Raw genomic sequence first — 20,607 nt, 5'->3', positions numbered from 1 at the left:
TGAATGAAAATATTTAAGTTGTAAATGTTTATAATTATCGTAAATAAAATATGAAGGTACAACTCACATTTTATCTATTTAGTTTAGTTTAATTTCTCTAAGTTCTAAGTGTCTGTATAACCAAGACGATAAAAATCTAAATATTTTAATTTTGAAAGATATTATTTATATTATATATTGAAGTTTTTAATAATGGAATTGAGGTGTGGGGTCCTACTTTGTCTGTTTAAGAAGTGTCAGGAGTCCAGACAAGGCAACGTGAGAGAGCTGGATGGTACCTCTTACGTTAAACGACAATTTCTTCCATTTCAGACATTTACCAAACGACATTCGCGTTTGTTTCTACTGTTCTTTTTTTTTTTTTTTTACCCTCACGCGCGCTACCTACAAATTTATCAATCATTTTCTAGGTTGGACCCATTGGTCAACTGAATTTTGTTCAAATAATCACGAATAGTGTTCCTCATCTCTAATAATGAGCCTCCAATGAAAAAGAAAAGTTCAAACAGAGAAGAAATCATGTTGCTCTTGACTTCTGGGAACTGTTCGACTTCTTACTATTTTAACTGATCAGTCAAAAATATCTTACAGCATTGATGTGATGCAGCATAAATAAAGGGCAAAGGATCATTTTGCCCTCCCTATTCAATTTGTCCAGAATCAAGCTTTTAGAACACTTGCAAATAAAGCGATTAAATATATTAGTATTTTTTTCTAAAAACAAAATAAAATAAAACAATACTGCATCAAGATTTATTTTTAAAATAATCATATTATAAATCTTTATCTTAATTACACAGTATTTTGAATTATTCATTTTATTGATTATCTTTGTTCCATATAAAAATCAGAGCAATACATCATCCTCTTGTTGTCTCTTTCACATACCCACATTTTATATATGTATATATTATATTTTCCTTGCAGGATTTTCAATGCATCTAAATCAAAAGGAGGTAGCCTCTAATACTGAACAAAAAGAACAGTGGGCAAAAGCTAGAAATCCAATCAACGACTGCTATGGAAGCCATCCAAACTGAGAATTAGCAAGCTACCAATAAGGTTCAGTCAAGGATCATTAGATGGAAGAGGAACTCACATCTATATCATAATCATTGTGATCCAACAAACCAATTTTACAACGATAGACTACTTACAAAATCTCTATTACTCCAAATAAAAGGCAATAGAGAGAAAAAAAAGGTATTTTGATGCGTTTAACGAAGAAAAAGAAGAAAAGAGGAAATTTAATTACTTTTTGAGAGGAATGTGAAAAAGAAACCCCAGCTTGGCATCTTCAATGTACTATATAAGCCAAGCAGGTACGTCCAATACAAAGCAGCATACCAGAAAAAAAGACCTATAAATAGTCCAAAATGTAGTTTTCTTACAAGTGTATGCTGTCTTATGCACTTATGTAGAAGCAAACGTCTTTTTTGATTGGTGGACTTGTCGAAAATACAACTCAAAATTCCATTGAGCATCATGGGTGGTCACATTGAACCAACTGAAGTGAAATGAGTCCATGCTTCCTGAATCACAATTTGTAAAACCAATACGAAAGTTTTATAATTGGGAAATTATGAAACAGGAATGGTAAATTGGTAATGGATGAATTAAAACCATGAAGCTGAAATTTACCTGAAGAACATCAAAAACTTTTTCTGCTATGTATTTTTGATGTGATGTAGCACCTTTCTGCTGTAGTTTATCTGGGTGTAGAGTGAGTAAGGCTTTTTGATATGATCTTTTCACTGCATTTCCTTCTATTATATCTACAAGAGGCACAGGTTTCCATCCACTTTCAGGCCAAAGGACCTGCATGTATAACCGGTGTCAATGTTAAAGACTACGAGGCAAAATTAGTAATCCCTATTCTTACAGGTGAGGTTAATTCCTCCTGGAACATATGGTTTAAAACATGATGAACTGTTGGCAAGGAGCAAGAATCTATTCGAGGACAGCAAATCCAGTGCAATATACTGAAGATCCAATGCTATCTAAAACTCACATATTGTAAAGTTGACAGCAGCGAACGGATGTTCCCTTCTTTTCCATCTGACCACTTCCGAATTTTAGTATCAATATCCTATATTATATGATTCCCAGTTAGCATGTTCTGGCATAACCAAATAGAAGGATCGGTCACCATTAGCCTAAATTCCACATTACCTGGAACACTTCCTGGTTATCACCAGCTTGTGGAAGTTCATTTTCATCCTGGGGTAATTCTTTAATCTGCGCACGAGCCGAATTTAGAATTAACTAGTTAAAAAATATAACTACATAAGATTTTTATAAAGAAAGTTAACGGAATGCGTGGATAAGCTTTAATTTCAACTAGCTTGTCAAGAGATGCAACTAAATAATATTTCATAAAAGAGTTAATAGAATGCGTGTATAACATTTAATTTAAGTTCACTTTCTCATTGCTAGCGGTAGGATCTTTATGCACTATTGACAATTGAAGTAGAAATATGCATGCTTTAGCTCTTTATCTTTGAAAGATTAAAGTCTACAAATTCAGGAAAAGAAAAGAACAAGTCATTAAATAGTTTAAAATAGACATCGCTACACACCAGGATATTCCCTTGGAAGGAATCATCTGGATCTTCAAGTACTGCTTTTGAGCCATCAGGAATTGATGCTGAAAACAACAATACAAGGTGTTACATGTCTTTGAACTATATATTATTTTTCCTAATTTCACTGGTAAAATATATTTCAACTACTTCAAATCAGTCATCAGACTGGAAATTGGCTCTGACATACCTGCAGTTGACGCTGATTTATCTTTGAGTCCAGAAGAAATATCAGTTGGCTCATGGTTGTGGCTCCTTGTCTCAGAATGCTGTTTCTCAAACTGCTTAAGAAATTCATTTACCTGAAAGATAATAACCTTTCTTCAGAACAGTTCTGGAAATGTCTTAGCATCCAGAAAATTATCTAATTGTATATATTGTTAATGTATAGGAAAGCAAAACAAAATTTTTGTATAAGCTTACCCTGATGGAAGCATGTGGTTTATGGTTCTTGTTTCCATTAGGCAAATGCACTTTGTCATCTAGTTTAGTTGGGGCAACACTTGGGTCCTCCTCTGGCTTGAATTTGCCCCTCTCCTTCCACCTAGAGCTCTGACTTTGAGGACTTTGAGAGTCACTGTTGAATGTGGGTTTGCCTGAAGCTTCCTGATTGAAAATCTTAACAAATTCCTTGACCTTTTGCCTACCTCGATTCTTTGTGAGGCCACCATTTGATTCTTTGGGTGAACCTTGCAGGTTTGCTTTATCCATTTCACTACCATTCAATATAGTTCTTGCTTCAACTTGTTTCTTCACTTTCTCACTAACATTAAATACCGCTGCTGATCTTTTGGTGCTTTTCACCTTGCTTTCTTTTAATTCATTTTTGATAGTTATCTCGTCAGCTCCTGCATAAGAAAACAAGTTCAACATCTCAAAATTTACGTGAGAAAACTTGAGAAGCAAATAGTCTTGACTTAGAACATGTTTTTCCTTCTCCATAATCATCACCTAACATAAGAGAATGTAATGTTTTTAACTCAGTCTCAGGAGTTTCTCGTGTAACCTCTGGAATTTTCTCTCCTCTTTTTCCAGACTTTCCCGTGTCAATGACAGAATGAGTTTTTCTTTCCCCTTTTGAATCCCGGAAAATATTGTTACCAGCACTATCTTTAACAGTTTCTTGACGAGCTCTTTGGTTTTCAGGCTCAGATTTAAGAGCTGCCTCCTCAACAGTCTGTCCTTCTTCTACCCTACCATGCGTCGTGCTAGTCATGAGAAGGAAGCCTCTCTCTTTCTTATCAAGTTCAATCTCAGAAGACTTAGCATCCGTTGATATGCAATTACTCCATGTATATGAGGGACGATCAATATCCTGAGAAGTCAATGTAGGCAACTCCTTAGCCCTACCTTCGCATGCTACTCTTCCAGAAGTGCTTGAGCTTCTCTCTAATTTAACTTTCTCTTTCAATTTTGAAGTATTTCCTCCTCTAAGAGGCAATGCTAGGGGTACCCCTTTGCTTGCCCATTTATAAATAGAAAAATGAAACCGGTTGCTATTGCTTGTTTCACTTGAGTCCTTTTTCAAATTGCCGCCTTTGTCCATTTCATCAGGTTTCTCTAGGCTTGACTCTAAACTGTTAACAGATGGTTCTCGTGATAAAGAGCTCTTAATATAAACATCACTTCTCGACTCCTCAACTAAGTTTTCTTGACTTGAAACTCTGGACAGAGGAGAATATGCATAAGAACTCATAGCATTTGAATTACCATCCTTATTTTTGTGATGATTACGGGCACTTGATCCGAATGTTGGCAAGTCTGTTCCTTTAATTAATTTGGCAGGAAGGCTGCAAAGTTAGCAGCAGCTGATATAAGCCTTAAAAAATCCACACAAGATCATATCCAACTAGACAGGAATTAATACAAAGAAATTGCAGATGTTATTATAAAAAAAAAAGAAATCAGTGCAAGTTCATGATCAATGAAAATATCAGTTTGGATTTTAATTGCACAAATATTTAGGTTAATCACCAAAACTTAAAGCATACATATGGCGATATTTGAAGAACCACTTATACAGTATAATGATTAATAACATTCTTAAAGACTACCAGAAGTTCCTGAGTAAGCAGAAACTAAATTGGAAAACAAACAGTTTATAGAAATGAACCCCAAACCTGAATTGTGCTGGAAGTGAAGCACTCGGAAAGGGCTCAGCAGCTCTCGGTGGCAAGGGTCGAACAGGGCTTAGAACTTTTGAACCAGGATTGGAAGAAAATGAATCCGTCTCATTCTTTCTTGGAGAAGTACTTAAAGATTCATTAACTCTAAAGATATCATCAAAGAAATCATGACTAGTATACCGCCTTCTAGTAGCACTATCTTCTCCAAAGACTGGCCTTTCGCTTAGACCAGACCATCTATGGCGATGTGAAGAAGTTGTTAAAGCATATGAATCTGTATCATTTTCTCCAAAGCTACACCTAGTCTCCTGAATTGACGCCCGCCTTGGCGGTCCACCAAACACATCATGGAAATCAATATCGGGACTATCCGGGGAAGAAGTTGGAAGGTTGTTTGAAATGTTTCTTTGAGGACTATAACCTAAAAGAATACTCTCTCTATTAGAAAGTTTCTCCATCTTTTACTAATACTCGTTAACATAACAAGTACAATTTGAAAAAGAAAAAAAATGGCGGCAAATCTCTGGCCAGCTCTAAATTGTCTAAAAAACTGAAAAAAAAAAAAAGAAGAGAAAGACTAATGGGTATCTCTTGATGAAGGAGAAATAGCAGAGCTTATTGGAATTCTGGTAATCTAAATAGTTAACAATAGAAGTTTTGTGGATGAGAAGAGAAAAAACAACAATGGAGAAGATTTTGAAAGGGAAAATACAGAGGAAGGTGGGGTTAAAGTTTTGATGGTTGGTTGAGACTTGAGACTACTTTGTGGGATTAAAAAGAGGGGATTCTCCGTTTGTGGGTTTTGGATAAGGAGAAAGAAAACTCCAAATGATAATTAGTAAACTTTTGTCTGGAACTGGAATTTCAGAATTTTTGGTGACCGTTAGCTTTGATTTTTTTGTGATACGAGATTCCTTTAGGAGTCAGTTTCTTAGGATGACAGTCAGTAACATTGCCATGAGATGGCTGAAAGTCTAGTAAACTTTTTGGACACGAGTGCTTTAGAAAGACCTTCCTTTATTACTGTCCATGTAAATTATTTGCAGAGGCCGAAAACCGAAAATCAAAATGGAAAAACCAACAGGTTCGAGTGTTTTACACAAAAATCTACTCTTTGCAGCCATAGAATTTATATAAAAATGCCAATGGTCTCCTTTCGGAACTTCGATTTTGTGAAATATATGGTAACAAGAGCTTATCAGAGGAGACGCCAATGGCTCAACAGCCTCCTCATCCAGAACGGTTGGCAGTAATTTGGAGCAACCAATCCCTCGAAAATCGTATTCAATCCAAAGCGACAACATGAATATATGAGAATTCATGATTCACTGGCCCACCTCCACCAATGTTCATCATGTCTATGTTGTGAATGCATTACCAGTCAACCTGCTCACCACCCAAATATCCAACCCAGCCAAAGACAAAAGAAGCTTTATAGAGAAAGAAAACCCCGATGAAGTATCTGGTGCTCAGAATATACTAGAATGATTACACACAAAAAAATAAAAAAAATTCTCAAAGAGAATAGCAGGGAAATTCATCTAACATTGCTCTTCAAAGGTAAAATCAAATTAACCTACCTGTGCCATATAACATATAACAAGAAGTGCTCAAAAGACAGGGAAGAAAAAAAGAATATAACAAGTGAAATGATGAGCACATCTGTGGGTCGAACCTAATTCTTCTGTTATTTTCCCTTGATATATATTTCTACCAATCAGAACCATCAGGGAAAGCCTCCAGTGCGTCTTGCTTTCCATTAACATAGAATTCTACGACTGCTTTCATTCTTGGAAGTTTGTCGGGATGGTAGTTTACATGAACAATTACTGGCTTCAACTTCTTTAGGTTAGCATCTTTCCTCACAGTCTTGAAGAGGACCTTACTGTTCATAAACATATAGAAATCCATAGTTCTCTTTGCAGCATGAAGCCCTTCATACCCAGGATGTGAAGGGAAAAAGAGCTCCTCATTAAAAACTGCTTGATCCCATGAGTTTGGCTGCCGAGACAAACGATCGGCTACACGGTCCAGAAGCTCAATTGAAGGAATTGTAGGCCTTATATAAAAGAAACCAGAATTGTAAACCCATATCCTCATTGTATGAGCATAACGAGCCCAACCCATAGCAGGTTCATCAAAGACATCATTATACCCATAAGCTGTCATATTATTGTGACCATCAGTCATGGATTCAACATCTGAATCTCTATAAAGATGATCAAACGGATTCTGCAAGTACACTATATCAACATCTGAAAGAAGAACACTGTAACCCAACTGCAAGAATTCCCTCAAAATACGAAACTTCAATCCAGAGACAGCATGGTTACCCCCTGTTCTAGCAACTGAATCAATACCTTCATCTGGATCTCTCTTGTAAACAGGAACCTCATTTGACTTGCAATAGTCTACAATGTGATCATCCAATGCTATAACAAGATAATTGGGTATACCAACGCTCTTGATACTAGTGAACCAGACCTCTAACATGCTTTTCACATTAGAATTAGCAAGTGCAACAAGCAGCTCCTTCCCAACAGCAATCTCCTCCAAGAGTTTTGCCAATCTCGGATTCACAGATGGATCAGGAACAACAGTTGGGTTAGTTCTCAAACTCTTAACAGTACCAAAAGCCCCAGCTTTTTGCTGCTTACCCAGCACTAAAACCTGCTTCTGAGCATGATCTTTTCCTTGTTCAGCTAATTGTAATTTTTCACTTAGCTCCCTCGCTTGCTTCTTCAACTCAGCATTCTTCTCGGATAGTGAGATAATATCCGATTTAAGCATTTTAATTCGTTCTGCTGATTCACATGAAGACGAGCCAATCTAACAAATTTAAGCAGTAGGAACATTATAATACATGTAACATAAACAACCTATCAATCAATTATGGTATCACCAAAACATATAGAAATGCAGACTATTAATTTAACTTAGAGTAAAAGCAAATTAACCTTCCCATAACATTTATATGGATCTACTTTTCTTTTGTATTAAATTAAGAACTACAAGTCTAATTACGGAACTCAAAGAATAAAAAGTCAATAATAAGAAACAAAGTCAACTGTCTGAAAATTAATAAATAAAACACCAAAAATAAGGCAAATAGAGAGCACAGAATTAGGGTTTAACTGCAAAGACCTGAAAACTGGATGTAGAAAAACGTCGACTTGGGGCAGCGGGATCGGAGCTAAAGAACCCATGAGGATAAAAAACAGCAAAAACGCAACCGAGAATAACTCCGATCAAAATGGCTATACCAATTCGAGATCCGCGAGGAGTTTGGCCTTTTTCTTTACGACCCAGACTTGCCATAGCTTTTGCTCTATCTCAGTCTATGCACAGAGAGAGAGAGAGAGAGAGGGAGAGAGAGTAAATGGTGAAATTAGAAACTTTACGGTGTTGCATCAAACGAATTGATCTGATTTGATCTTCAATTTCGATTACTTGCTGTGCGCTTCATATATAGTCCTACTCGGAAAATTAGAGTGAACTTTTTCCACATATCCAAAGTCTTCGTGCAGAGTAGTCGCCTTTTCTTTCTTTTCTTATTTTCTAGTTTTCCTTTTGTCTTAAATGGAAAACGGAGTAGTAGTGTATCCGATTCAGTGCTTCGGGGCGTACTGTTATTAATATAGACACGGAATCTTACTCTTCGGATGATTTAATTTAAAGTAGAGTTTTTGTGATCAGACGGACTGGGAGGTAGATAGATAGGATGGTGTGCTTGGCGCTCCGGAAAGGCTTGACTTAGCAATATGGCCCTCAACGTGGAGGCAATGGTTAATTAACCCCGAAAATTAAGATTTGCAGTCTTTATTGCCCAGAAACTTGCACAATTTAGTCAGTTCAGTCCTTTTGACAAAGTCAAAAGCAATGTCTAGCAGAGCTGCATTACATATAGTAGAAGGTAGGTTCAGTATTTCTTAAACAATTTTATTTTTCTTTCTCCTTTTTATCTGTTTTCTATTCATATTTTTTCTTTTACCGAAATCATCAAATCTTCATCTCACACTCAACATCTCTTCTATATTTTCTATACTCCCCATCTCTTTTATCAAAGTGTCTATTTTCTCTAATTGAATCTAAGATTTTATTAGATCTGAACTTTATCTTTCTTGTAGTGAAATTGAATTAACTATTCATGTTTTTTTCTTTTAAAAAAAAAATATAATAGGAATTGCTATCTTCAAAGTGTTGTGGAAAGCATAAAGTTACCAAGCAAATTAATTTAAATTTTATAATTAATAGATGGTCATGAAATTAATTTTAAAAGAAAATGACTGAACTGGAGGGTCATTTTGCACTATTGGCCCTTACTCTCAAACCAAATTAATTTTTCTGCTTTTAATTGCAAAAAGCTTGTGAAGAATTAAATGCTCGTCAAAATCCCTAAATAAGTCGACTTGAGCATCCTTGAACTCATTAACCCTAAACGTATCAAAGAAGAGAAAAATGGAAAAAGAAAATCTCACTAATCGAAGGAAGTTATGCTTTGGGAGTTGGTGAAGTGCACACTAATCAGAGTTGTCATTATCCTTTTCAAGTATTAGTGATAACAGAATTAATTTTTTACTTGGAAAGACGACAACTGGAGTGGATGGAAAATATAAACAACAAATACGGACTAGTGTAGAGAAAGTTACTACCATGGAAAAACAAGGACAGGAATCGGAAAAAGGGAAGTCAAAAGGAGCAGAACCCCTCCTCCCCTGACAAAGGCATGATTAATATCAACTAATAACAGTCATTTGATACCCTAACAAAATTTCTACTAATTTAAAAAAAAAAAAAAAAAAGAAAAAAAAAAGAAAATCATAATGGCATATTATATGTAATGGAAGTGTTATAAATTCAGTCAACTATCTCCTGTAGTTTGGAATTACACAGGCCATTAAGCCCGACTGATGTCTTTTATAGCAAAACAAGAGAGAGCATAATAGATGTGGAAAGTGATATTTACATCCGCCAAGCTTTACCCGTAAAACGGCGGCACCCTTGATCAACATTCAAACTCCTAGAGAACCTCACATGCCCACACGCCATACAAAATGATCTTCCTAACAGCAAAACTGGATCAATTCAGTCCTTAAAGGACTGAACAATTACGAAGAAGATTCTTGTTCCTGCACAAATCAAAACCAAAATAAAATCAGCACAATGCCTCACAGAAAAAATCACTATTATAAGACTCCAATATAACATTAATATTTTCTTAATTTGGGGCATCCATGTGTTTGTTGTTCTCTGCAAGAGTGAGGGAGAGAGCTTTCTCATTAATTTCAGAATGAAATCACATCATAGAATTGTAGGAAGTCAAAGGTGTACATGTGTCCAAAGCTTTGTGTGTGTGTGTGTGTGTGTGTGAGAGAGAGAGAGAGAAAGAGAGAGCTAGAGCGAAAGAGAGAAAATCATACATCATGAGTACTGGTAATATATGAAACAACAACAGTAATGTCATCAAGCTTGCCACCATAATAGCGAAATCCAGCATCTTGGGCAGCAGTGGAAAAGGGGGTTTGCCGATCTTTATCCTGCGCTCGTTGCCGTGCCAATGCTGCTATTTTCTGAGCTGTCACCTGTGGCCCTAAGCCAGCTCTCATGGCATGAACCACCACTGCAGTAATCTCATTGTTGTACAAATTGTCAAACAGCCCGTCTGTTCCAGCAACTATAACATCTCCAGGAGCAACAGGAATTGTGAAAACCTGAACCAAAAGATCTTCACTTCTTTTAGTCATTCCATAAAGTCCTAGTCATTGAATCATCAATGGTAAACCTTGTAATCATATTTGATTATCAATGTTTTGGGTAATTCTAAGGCTAAAATTGACAACAGAATCCCACACACTCTTAACAACTCAGATTTAGGTCCACTTTGGCACAATTTTTCTAAACCAGCTTTTGGGGCTTTCTCCATTTTTTCTTTCAAGTTTTTCTAGAAGCTGCTTTTTCAAAACCATAGTTGATGAAAGCTAAAAGATGCAGCTTCTCTGCAACCACGGTTTTGGAAAAGCTAAAAGGGATTTTGGTAAACAAAGCTAGTTTCTGAAAAGCTGTGGCCCTTAAAAATTCTGCAAAAATAGTTGAGTAGCCATGACGTCTACAAAGAACTACATATTTGTAATGGTAAAATCAGACACCATACGAATTATCCTTAATATATGCATGTAGAGCACAACAGAACATCCACAAACTAACCTGACCAGAGCTAGGTAGATCGCCATTGTTTCCACTCTCAAGTTGATAAGTGAAATTAAAATCATGCTGCTGCACAGGAGAGCGGAATACAGTGCATCCATCTCGGACCACTATGAAACCACTGTCCCCTAAATTGATTGCGTGGAGACCCTAATTTCAAATCAACAACATTTTTCTGCCAATAAGTTGGTAGATATATGATCTAGTTTCAAAAATAAACAATCAAAGGTTTCACCATGTGGAAGTGTATAGTAGTTGGACAAGCGCAAATTCATCACATGATCCACTCGAAAAGGAGAAAGAAGATCGCTACCGGATGCCCACATATCAACAAGGCAAGAGGTAATCAAGTTCCTAGTAAAGCTCACCAAGCCACTTAAGTCATTTGGTATGTAAATTCAAAGGTTAAGTATAATTGTTTTCTTGGGTGTGGTTCTTATTTAGATGATACCATCTGAAACGACAATTTCATATCAAGTAGGATAGAAAATTTCCTCTATTATGAGATACAATGATTAGGGTAAGAACTTGCAGATATATTACGTTGACATGAAAAGGAATGCAACATTCCATCACTTATAAAACAAGAAGAATAACATCTACCCCCCGCACACTTTTACTAGGCCTCGCAGCAACTATGAATTATATCTAAATGAAGGATCACCTCAAATTAACTGCAATTGTGAATTCAGCATAACCTTCATAACGCCTATGATGAATTGATAGTGTCACATCAAAACCACACAAGCTATTTGCTGTGGCCAAAGAATGCCAAAAATGAAAATGCCATACCTCATCTGTTAGTGCTATGATACATGCTGTTGAGGAGCCTTTGGCTTTTGTACTGGAGTGAGCTTTCTCCAGGACTCTAGCCGGATCAACTGAACGCTTCGGCTCATCTCGAATTGCAGTAACCGAATGAGACATGAGTTCACGGGAATATTTCCCTGAATCAACACCATGATCTGCCCATCCACCCACACCATCAGCCACGCCTATTGCTTGTTCATCCGTACAAATAAAATGGGCATCCTCCCCCCCAGTTTCTTCTTTATCAGGATGAGGCAAGTAGCAAGATCCTGAAATTAGCTTTAATATTTTTCCAGAAGAGATCTTCCTGAAGTTAATTAAAGACAAGCAGCAGAACAAGAATGAGTGCTATAAAACCCTATTGTGAGACTCGGTGCCTCTTGGGCATTTAAAAACAAGAAATATTCCAAACACATTTCTTCAATCAAGTGGAAAACCACCATTCATATTTCTAATCAAAGCTTCAAAAAGATAAATCATAAAAAAATTCAACAGAAAGGTGAAACCTTAAGGAACCTACTCTTCTGAGGAAACTGTAGAAGTTTCAAGCTGTTCTTCACGGCCAGAATTCTCAAAGGTTACATCAGGAGCAGTTCCAGCTGACAAACATGCAGGAGATGAGCTATGGAGAAATCTAGCTCCTGACTCTATGTATGAAGAAAAGCTATACCACTTCTTCATGACATTACAGACAAAATATCCATAAATTGGGAAATTGCTAGATTGCTCTTCCTTCTTCAAACTCATACTAATGATTCTGCAACTCTGAGAACTTCTACTGCCATAAGAAATGCTAGCATTATTAGTTGAAATTGGAAGATGACCACCCCTTGAATTCAGATTCTCGAGGAGACATCCACCGATGACAGATTTGGATGCACAAGCAGCCATCAGCCTTTTCTGTAACTTCCCACTGTCCGATACTTGAGTGGTACCACTGAGGGCACGGTCAATGTGATACCCACAAACCTGAAATGAAGGGCCTGATACAGAGGGTACAGAAAATGTGCGAGAAAGTGCTCCAACAACAGAGATATTCCTTTTACGATTAACCAATTGCAAATCAGACTGGGCAGCAAAAACGGTACCAGGACCCAAAAGTGCTTGTATCTCTGCAAGGGATGCAATTCGTACAGAATGAAATAACCTATAATTGCAAAATCTTGACTTCAGTTGCCCAATTAAAATTTCAGCTGAATCTTGGAACCCACGCTCTTGCCCTACAACCGACCGCCGAATTTCATTCTGTGCAGCAGTTCTTAGTCTTGAAAAATATGTAGATGGCATCTTACCCTTTTAAGCATAAAAGCTCTCTTGGAACCCGTCTATTACATACAAGACAACTGCTACCGTTATACATAAAATACAATCTCATAACTTTCAGCTCATCTATACTTTAAAATAAAGTAAGCAAGTTCACTTCCTGCCAAAACCTGTATGACCAGAGAGAAGCAAGTAAACTATAAGTATATTAAGTAACTGATTCTGCACAAAAATAAATAAATAAATAAAGAGCACGCCAAAGCCAGCAAAATCTATTCTACAAAGCATAACCCTATCATTGAAAACAATAAAAAGAAAGAAAAAAAACAGCTAAAATAATTAACCATATAATAGCCTTCACATATGAAATCTGAGTAAACAGTTAATCCATTTTTGGGCCACCATTTCCAATGCAATCCAGTTAGATAAATCAAGCTGAATAATATAACTAGTCTAAAGTATCCAAAAACAAAGAATCAGATGAAAGATAAAATCCCCTCCACAAAATAAATTGCCAAATTACCATAGAGAAAAGTAAAGAAAAAATCTTCATATTAAGCTTAAGAATTACAAACAATAAGAAAGGATAGATAAAATAGAACATTTTACGCACCAACCAAACGCACAATCCGTGGATTCTTATTCTCCATCTATCAAATACGCGTCAATTCAACGAAGCACCAAAATGGAAGATAAGTCAGTTGAAAGCGTTAGTTAGGTATGTAAGATTGCTACTTCCTTTTCAGCACCTTCCTTCCTCTTTTATCTTCTAAAGCGCAATTAGAAGACAGATTCAAGAAAGTTCGTTTGCGAAACCCACAATTTTGGGGAACTTTTCTTTTCTTATCTGGAAACCCTAACGACGCAGAAAGTGACAATTGAGTTTAATTAAAGCTTCTAAAGGGTTTTTGGAAATGAACAAAATCAACCCTCTGTTTTGGCACTGACACTGCTATAGCTCGTTATTTACGGTTCAAGTGGTCTGGTTTGTGCCATTCGATGAGGGGTAGTTGAGTCATTATGAATGTACAGATAGACTGTATTTGTTGAGTTAAATTTTTATCCATGCTGCTCTCCAAAAAAAAAAAAAAAAAAGAAATTATCCATGCTACTGGGAAGTGGGCGCCGATCACCAACTTGTTATTTTAATTGTATTTGTATCAACAATCATATACTGAACTTTAGGTAAATCTCATTTCTTTATCATTGTCTTCTAGAAAATCCCTTAGATTCTTAGAATACATGCAAATTTTTATTTTCAACCTTATATTAATATGAGTCTTTTTTTTTAAGAGATGAACTGTAAAAAATAGTAGAATAAATACATTATAATAAATATATAGATTTTTTTTTTGGCTAAAAAATAAATATATAGATGTAACAATTGTAAAATAAATTAATTAAAATTCCAAATTTAAGGTGATAAATGGTAAAATTCGTCTTACAAAAGAAAAAAATGAATGAAAATGAGTCATATTTGTTGTATAAGCTAAACATAAATGGAAAAATTCTGACCAAATCAAATTTGTAGCTACAAGAAAAGAAACGTGTACCAACATAACATTTAGATTGCAGTTTGAATCGGATAATAATAACATAAAAAAATACATTGGAATTATTTTAACAATGCAAGACTACCCATTTATTACAAACAATCTCAGGAAATCACCAATTTCAGATTTTTCCGAAGAGGATTTGTGCTCCATGTTGAGATTGAACTGTCAAAAACTGCACAGGGGCATGAACAAATGTAGTTGACAGGACAAAGGAATATTGTCGATTGATCATAGCAAGAAGAAGCTTCACCTCAACCATTGCATAACTTTGTCCTACACATATTCTATGGCCTAAACCCCAAGGGAAGAATGATGCTAAATGCTTAAAAGGCTTGCTAAATTTGCCAGGATTGAACTTCTCAGTATCTTCTTCCCATATCGCAGGATCATGGTGGGTTGCGATTACAACAAGAGCAAGTTGTGTATCGTCAGCAATATCAACTTCCCCCAGTTTAACAATTTTTGCAGGATCGCCTTATCAGCGATGTGACTAGAGTGTAAAGTCGAGGCGTTTCGTTTATTATCATGTTGATTTGTTGAAATAATAGCATGAAAAACTGATAAGTTTAGCACAGATAATTACCCGGGTAATAACATTTTGTATACATAGATTATGTGCAGTTGGAAGATCATGATCTTTTGCAAATATGAATTACTTCTTCTCTGGCCTTAGTTTGTCAATTCTTGATGCGTTGCCAGAAGGAAAAGCGCCCAAGTCAATGTATTAGCACTCGTTTCCTTTCCTAAAGTAAAATGTCTTGCACTCATTTTATAATTTTATCTAGTTCTAATTTTTCTTCTTTACCATCATGGTTCTTGTAAGGGAACATTAACAGGCTAAGTAGATTTCTTGACTTCTCTATTCTTCTACTGTTCAGTTCACGTATTGATTCACGAATTCCCTTGTCTAGTCTCCTCCTTTCTATTTTTTCTTCTTAGTGCGCAAAAACCTGAAAAATAATTGATTTCACCTCTCCGGTGACCACTAATACAAAATGACTGGTTCAAAATTTTTAGAACTTTTCAGTGAGCAAGTTTGAGGAGAGAGATAATAGTAGTTAAGAATATAATGAGATACATGGTGAGATCAGCAGAAGGACTAAAGGAGGACAGATTGAAAAGATGCCATGGCATAGCCAGTGGCCGATGCTTTTTAAACTAGTATACAATAGTCTGTATTATGTACAAGATAACCGTAAGATATATGAAACAGTATTGCAAAACCTAATTAAATGTTACTATCATATAATCCCTCCAACCATCAAGTTTTGGTCTTCTAGCCAGCCACTTAGTCCTGTAACACCTTCCATGAATAGTTAGAATATTGAGAAATATTCATAAAGAAGCTCCATTATTTCCCTGTATGAATCATATAGCCATGAGAAAGTACGAACCAAAATCGAAGAGCTTGTTCCACCCATGAGTGACTATTTCGTAGCAGTCTCAGTTTCAGGAAGGCCTACGCATGGAGCTTGTTCCATCCCGTGAAAATTGTTTATATGAGACTATTCCTTGGCCCGTAGACCCGACACATTATTGCGAATATGAGGCTGTGAATGTGTAAAAATTACACTATGATTGATGAACACCTCGGTAAGCTATTGCATCACCAACTAACTAATCAGATGGGAGTAATTTATTTCCCTACTTTATAATTAGGTGATTGATAGTCTTAATTAAATAAAAATGTTGTTAGGTGTAAAGAATGAGATTGGAAGCTTTAATTTTAATAAAAAAAAATTCTTGAACAAGATTCTTTTATATACAATTATTGAGGCTTTGAGATTCACAAACGATTTTGCTAAAACAATTTCAACTTGATATTCCACTAAAGATGATCTGCGCACCATGTTGCGGCATCAAGCTTAAAAAGAGCATTGGAGCATGAACATACGTTGGTGACAATGAGAAGGAGAAATGTCTGATGATCATGGCTAGTATAATTTTTGCTTCAACAATGGCTAAATTTTGACCAGCGCAGATTCTGGGGCCTATTCCAAATGGGAAAAACGAAGCCAAGTGCTTTCCAGACTCATTAAATCTTGAGGGATTGAACTCGTTAGCATCTTCTCCCCATATATCAGGATCATGGTGGATAGCAGTCAATGGTATATAGAATTGTGTTCCTGCAGGAATATCAAGCGTTCCAAGCTTAACTCTTTTAGATACTTGCCTCGTTAACATCACAGCTGGTGGGTAAAGTCGAAGCGTTTCATTAATTATCAAGCTCACCTGTCAGAACATGTCAAAGATCAACTGTGGTCATGAGAAGAAAAGAAGGTGAACAAAATCAATTGCTGCAGCAGGTAACAAATTTGGCTTACAATCTTGAGCTCATTCAAACTTTCTGCAATTGGAAGATTATTCCTTCCAAAGATTCTAAGCACTTCTTCCCGTGCCTTGTCTTGCCATTCTTGATGTAATGCTAAAAGGAGAAGTGCCCAAGTCAAAAGATTGGCAGTAGTTTCTTTTCCTGCAAAGTAGAATGTCTTGCATTCACCTATAATCTCCTCTTCTGATAATCTCTCTTCCTTCCCTTCCTGACTTTTATATGGAGACATTAGCAAACTGAGTAGATTTCTTGAGTTTTCTCTTTCTCTGCTATTCGTCTTGATCAATGTCCTTATCGCTTCACGAGTTTCCTTGTCTAGCCTCCACCTCTCTCTATTCTTCTTGGTAGGCAAAAACCTGTAAGTGCATGAAGCATTGAATTCACCAAACCAATATACGAAAATCAGAATGGCCCCAAAGTCTGCATAACATTAGATAACCAGAACTAAGAAACTAAAAGAATCCACTTATAAATAAAACTAAAACTTGTAAATGGTTGAAATTAAGTTGGAAAAATGAGCTAAACATGCTAATATAGTTAAGTTAAACTTAATTATAATGAAGATGAAGCAGATCACCTAAAACCAGGAATATAGACACTTCTAATAGCTTCGGAAACAAGGTGCATTTGCTGTTCTTGCAATGCAAATATACGTTTCCCTTCTTCAAAACTGCTACCAAAAGCTGTTCTGGATATAACATCTGCTAAAAGATCATGAAGTTCTTTGTACACTTCCATCTCAAACTCATCTCTCTCTCCCCTTATTTCCTCCCACTTCTTTATCATCTTGGTGGTGCTAGCCACAATTTGTGGCACCCAACCCTGTCATTTTATATGAAATTTGCATCAAAATTGAAAGAGATGAGATTTCAACTTATCTATATATATAAAATCTTGAATACAATTATCGACATTTTCTCAGTTAAGCTATTCTCTATTAAAAACAGGCTCCAGTTAGCTTTAAAAAGTCAAAAAGAATTTCTTTTATCAATTTTTTTAATATTTTTTATTTATACGATTTCTTTTCAGAATTTCTTCATAAATGATCTATTAAAAGTATTACCTAAAAGATATTCAAATTATATTAATTTTTAATTTGTATTATTATGACTTTAGCTTTTACTTTTATTTTTTTTAGAATTTCTTTTATAAAAGATATACTAAAAGTACATTTAAGAAATATCAAAATTTTATTTTTTTTGATTTTTTTATTATTAATATTTCTTTTTAGAATTTCATATGAAATATCTATAAGATATTGAAAAAGTATTATTTTAATTTATATTCCTATAAAATTAGCTAAATAAAATAGATTTGTCATTTCTATTTTATATTTGGTATTCATGAATTGAATGATACTACATATTTTTTATAGTAATTGTTGCGTTTTGATAACATGAAGACGTATGTTTTAAAAAATATATTAAAAATATATATCAAATATAATTTAAAACATATGAAAATATAATTAAAATAAAACTTAAAAAATCATTTAATATTAATAAAAAATATACTAAAAAATACCAATAAAATATTAAAAGAATATCACAGACTGTATTCAATAATATTCAATAATATCAAAATATCAAAATTAATTATAACTAAATTAAATTATAAGTCAATATATTCAATAATATCAAAATATCTCTTTCAACTTTATTATTTCATTTTATTTTCTATATCTTATCTTTTTAATATAAGAAATTCAAAATTTCAAAACCAAATTTTAAAAATTCTTAGAAGTTCCAAAATAATATCAAAGCTGAGTTATTATTATTGAATATTGAGACTTAAAAGACGAGAGTTAGATTAACAGTAATCACCTTAACTCGCTCCATATTAAAAGCTTGGTTCGCGATCCTCCTGTGAAGAGCCCATTTCTCACCATCAAGCCCAATAAGTCCATCGCCGAACAGCAGCTTAGACTGAGGGTTTTGCTTAACCCTCTCAAACGAACCACCCCCTGTGTTCATCAAAACATCCTTAATCATGTCCTGATCGAACAGAGCCAATCTAGGCCTCGACCCGAACCAGTAAACAAATATCTTCCCATACTTGAGTGACCATTGGTAGTAAGATGGAACGACACGATGAAGCACATCATGGCTAAAAGACGACATTGACTTCGACTGAGCTTCAACGTACAGACGGCGGATCTCAGCGGAGTTCCCAAAGATGGGACGATAGTTAGGGCCAGTAACGCCTTGCTTCTTGAAGTGGCCTTGGATTCTAAATGGAACCCATATGGTTGAGTATATAAATTTCAAGGCACAGATGAGCAGCAGGAAGATCAAAATTTTAAGAAGAAGAAGCATTGTAAAGAGACTTTTTAGAGTTTGATGTGCTTTTTTTTGTCAACGCAAGGGATTGATGTGTTAACTATATGGTGGATTATTGGCTTGGGTTACTTAATGTAATAAAATATATGCTTTTGAGGTTATGGACTACGTAAAAGTGCGTCACGCAGTCCACTGGGCAGTGAGAAATTAGAAAATTGAAGGGCAAATTGATCCTTTGTGATTTTATTTAATTGATTAACTTATTTGGATTATTTATTTGAGCAGTGATGAATGACAAGAATTACCAGTTAAGATTCTAGAAACAAACATTTACTACCTGTATAAACTGTATTAATTGATAGAAAAACAAAGAAAATGATCAAATTACTCTACATCTAAAACGACAAATAGTTGAGAAGAAAATGGCATTTCAAAGAAAGAAAGTGGCATTCCTTCATCTTTGCTTCTTTTTTTCTTAAACAAAGTTAATAAATAAGATCAGTAGGAGTTTATCTTTTGCAAAGAAATAATCAATAAAGATAAAAGAGTGTCTTAGTCATAATTTACATGTGCTTGATTTTATCTCTAGGCTCGTTGTTGAAACTTTTATCATTATTTTTGTAGTTTCTGTTAGTAATAGAAATGAGAATATTAAGAGTTAGTAGTTGACATTCAGTAATAAAAAATCAGCTAATGGCGCGGTCCGTCCGATTAAATTAAGACACCAGTCCTAACTAAGAACCCAAAAGTTAGGCCAAACCTTGACAAATGCAAAAACAGCCAACTTTATCGTACATATTAAAACATTTTCAAGCCGTAAAGTTTCAGATTCGCAAAGGAAAAGGTGGGTGAATGCAAGGCTAGCGATCCACCAAAAGGCTTGCACGTTATAAACATCAAAATAATAATAATTGGATTTTGATGTTCTTGCGGTTCCGTTGTTCGGGCTTGCTGCTAGTTTAGTTCTTTTCGTTTGTTCTCCCTGGGGTCAGGTGAATAGCTTATAAAGGAAAACTAAGATCGAAACTCATGTCAAAAAGCTGAAGCTGCAATTAGCACTTGCCCAGAAGCAGAACAGACCCCACTCACCATAATGAGAAAGACCCACTCGACATGGCGGAAGGCAGTTAACAACTCACCCTCTTCAATATGCAGCAGCAACTTTGACCATCAAACTTTCTCTTTCTCGCGTACTCAGCTCAGTTACTATATTTGACTACTGACACCTTCCCCAGCACATTTTGACCATACAATTAAGACACCACCCACCCTCATCTATCACTCCAACTCGATTATTTAATCCCACCATTTCTACGAGCCGAAGCCTCTATATGGAATTGCAATTGGAGCAATAAAAATTAACATAGGAACAACTCCTGCATAGGTAGTTCCACTTACATGTTTAGTTTTTGCTCGCATTTGTTTTTTTTTATTTCAGGTTTACACTCCTTCCAT

At 35.4% G+C, this 20,607-nt stretch overlaps 4 protein-coding genes and 1 pseudogene across 6 annotated transcripts; all 5 read right to left on the bottom strand.

Moving 5' to 3' along the window:
* Positions 1-1,078: 1,078 nt before the first annotated feature.
* Positions 1,079-5,968, bottom strand: LOC8288894 (J domain-containing protein required for chloroplast accumulation response 1). 2 transcript variants are annotated; one of them, XM_015720149.3, is made up of 9 exons: positions 4,703-5,968; positions 3,534-4,372; positions 3,006-3,430; positions 2,773-2,884; positions 2,580-2,647; positions 2,173-2,238; positions 2,012-2,089; positions 1,642-1,818; positions 1,079-1,532 (listed from the first exon to the last, which is right to left on the bottom strand). In XM_015720149.3, exons 1-9 carry the CDS (start codon positions 5,164-5,166, stop codon positions 1,494-1,496), a joined length of 2,268 nt encoding a protein of 755 aa, XP_015575635.1. In that variant the 5' UTR covers positions 5,167-5,968; the 3' UTR covers positions 1,079-1,493. The 2 variants fall into 2 exon arrangements, with proteins under 2 accessions (XP_015575635.1, XP_048227109.1); XM_048371152.1 differs by having other exon boundaries at positions 4,293-4,372.
* A 265-nt stretch (positions 5,969-6,233) lies between these two features.
* LOC8288895 (arabinosyltransferase RRA3) lies at positions 6,234-8,277 on the bottom strand. Its single transcript, XM_002510307.4, has 2 exons — positions 7,853-8,277; positions 6,234-7,537 (listed from the first exon to the last, which is right to left on the bottom strand). Exons 1-2 carry the CDS (start codon positions 8,024-8,026, stop codon positions 6,419-6,421), a joined length of 1,293 nt encoding a protein of 430 aa, XP_002510353.1. The 5' UTR covers positions 8,027-8,277; the 3' UTR covers positions 6,234-6,418.
* A 1,240-nt stretch (positions 8,278-9,517) lies between these two features.
* Positions 9,518-13,931, bottom strand: LOC8288896 (probable protein phosphatase 2C 55). 2 transcript variants are annotated; one of them, XM_015721069.3, is made up of 6 exons: positions 13,599-13,925; positions 12,243-13,155; positions 11,705-12,029; positions 10,913-11,062; positions 10,129-10,419; positions 9,518-9,837 (listed from the first exon to the last, which is right to left on the bottom strand). In XM_015721069.3, the coding sequence occupies exons 2-6, from the start codon at positions 13,007-13,009 to the stop codon at positions 9,817-9,819; spliced, it is 1,554 nt and encodes a 517-aa protein (XP_015576555.1). In that variant the 5' UTR covers positions 13,010-13,155; positions 13,599-13,925; the 3' UTR covers positions 9,518-9,816. The 2 variants fall into 2 exon arrangements, with proteins under 2 accessions (XP_015576555.1, XP_015576562.1); XM_015721076.3 differs by lacking the exon at positions 10,913-11,062 and having other exon boundaries at positions 13,599-13,931.
* Positions 13,932-14,659: 728 nt separating this feature from the next.
* On the bottom strand, positions 14,660-15,675 carry LOC107261064 (annotated as a pseudogene).
* Positions 15,676-16,238: 563 nt separating this feature from the next.
* LOC8288897 (cytochrome P450 734A1) lies at positions 16,239-19,431 on the bottom strand. Its single transcript, XM_015718319.3, has 4 exons — positions 18,697-19,431; positions 17,451-17,695; positions 16,866-17,229; positions 16,239-16,773 (listed from the first exon to the last, which is right to left on the bottom strand). Exons 1-4 carry the CDS (start codon positions 19,186-19,188, stop codon positions 16,354-16,356), a joined length of 1,521 nt encoding a protein of 506 aa, XP_015573805.1. The 5' UTR covers positions 19,189-19,431; the 3' UTR covers positions 16,239-16,353.
* Positions 19,432-20,607: the final 1,176 nt, after the last annotated feature.

This window comes from Ricinus communis, chromosome 2 (genome assembly GCF_019578655.1).
Source record: "Ricinus communis isolate WT05 ecotype wild-type chromosome 2, ASM1957865v1, whole genome shotgun sequence".
Lineage (NCBI taxonomy): Eukaryota > Viridiplantae > Streptophyta > Magnoliopsida > Malpighiales > Euphorbiaceae > Ricinus > Ricinus communis.
The sequence above is the reverse complement of the archived record's forward strand: the minus strand, read 5'-3'. Positions and strand labels throughout refer to the sequence as shown.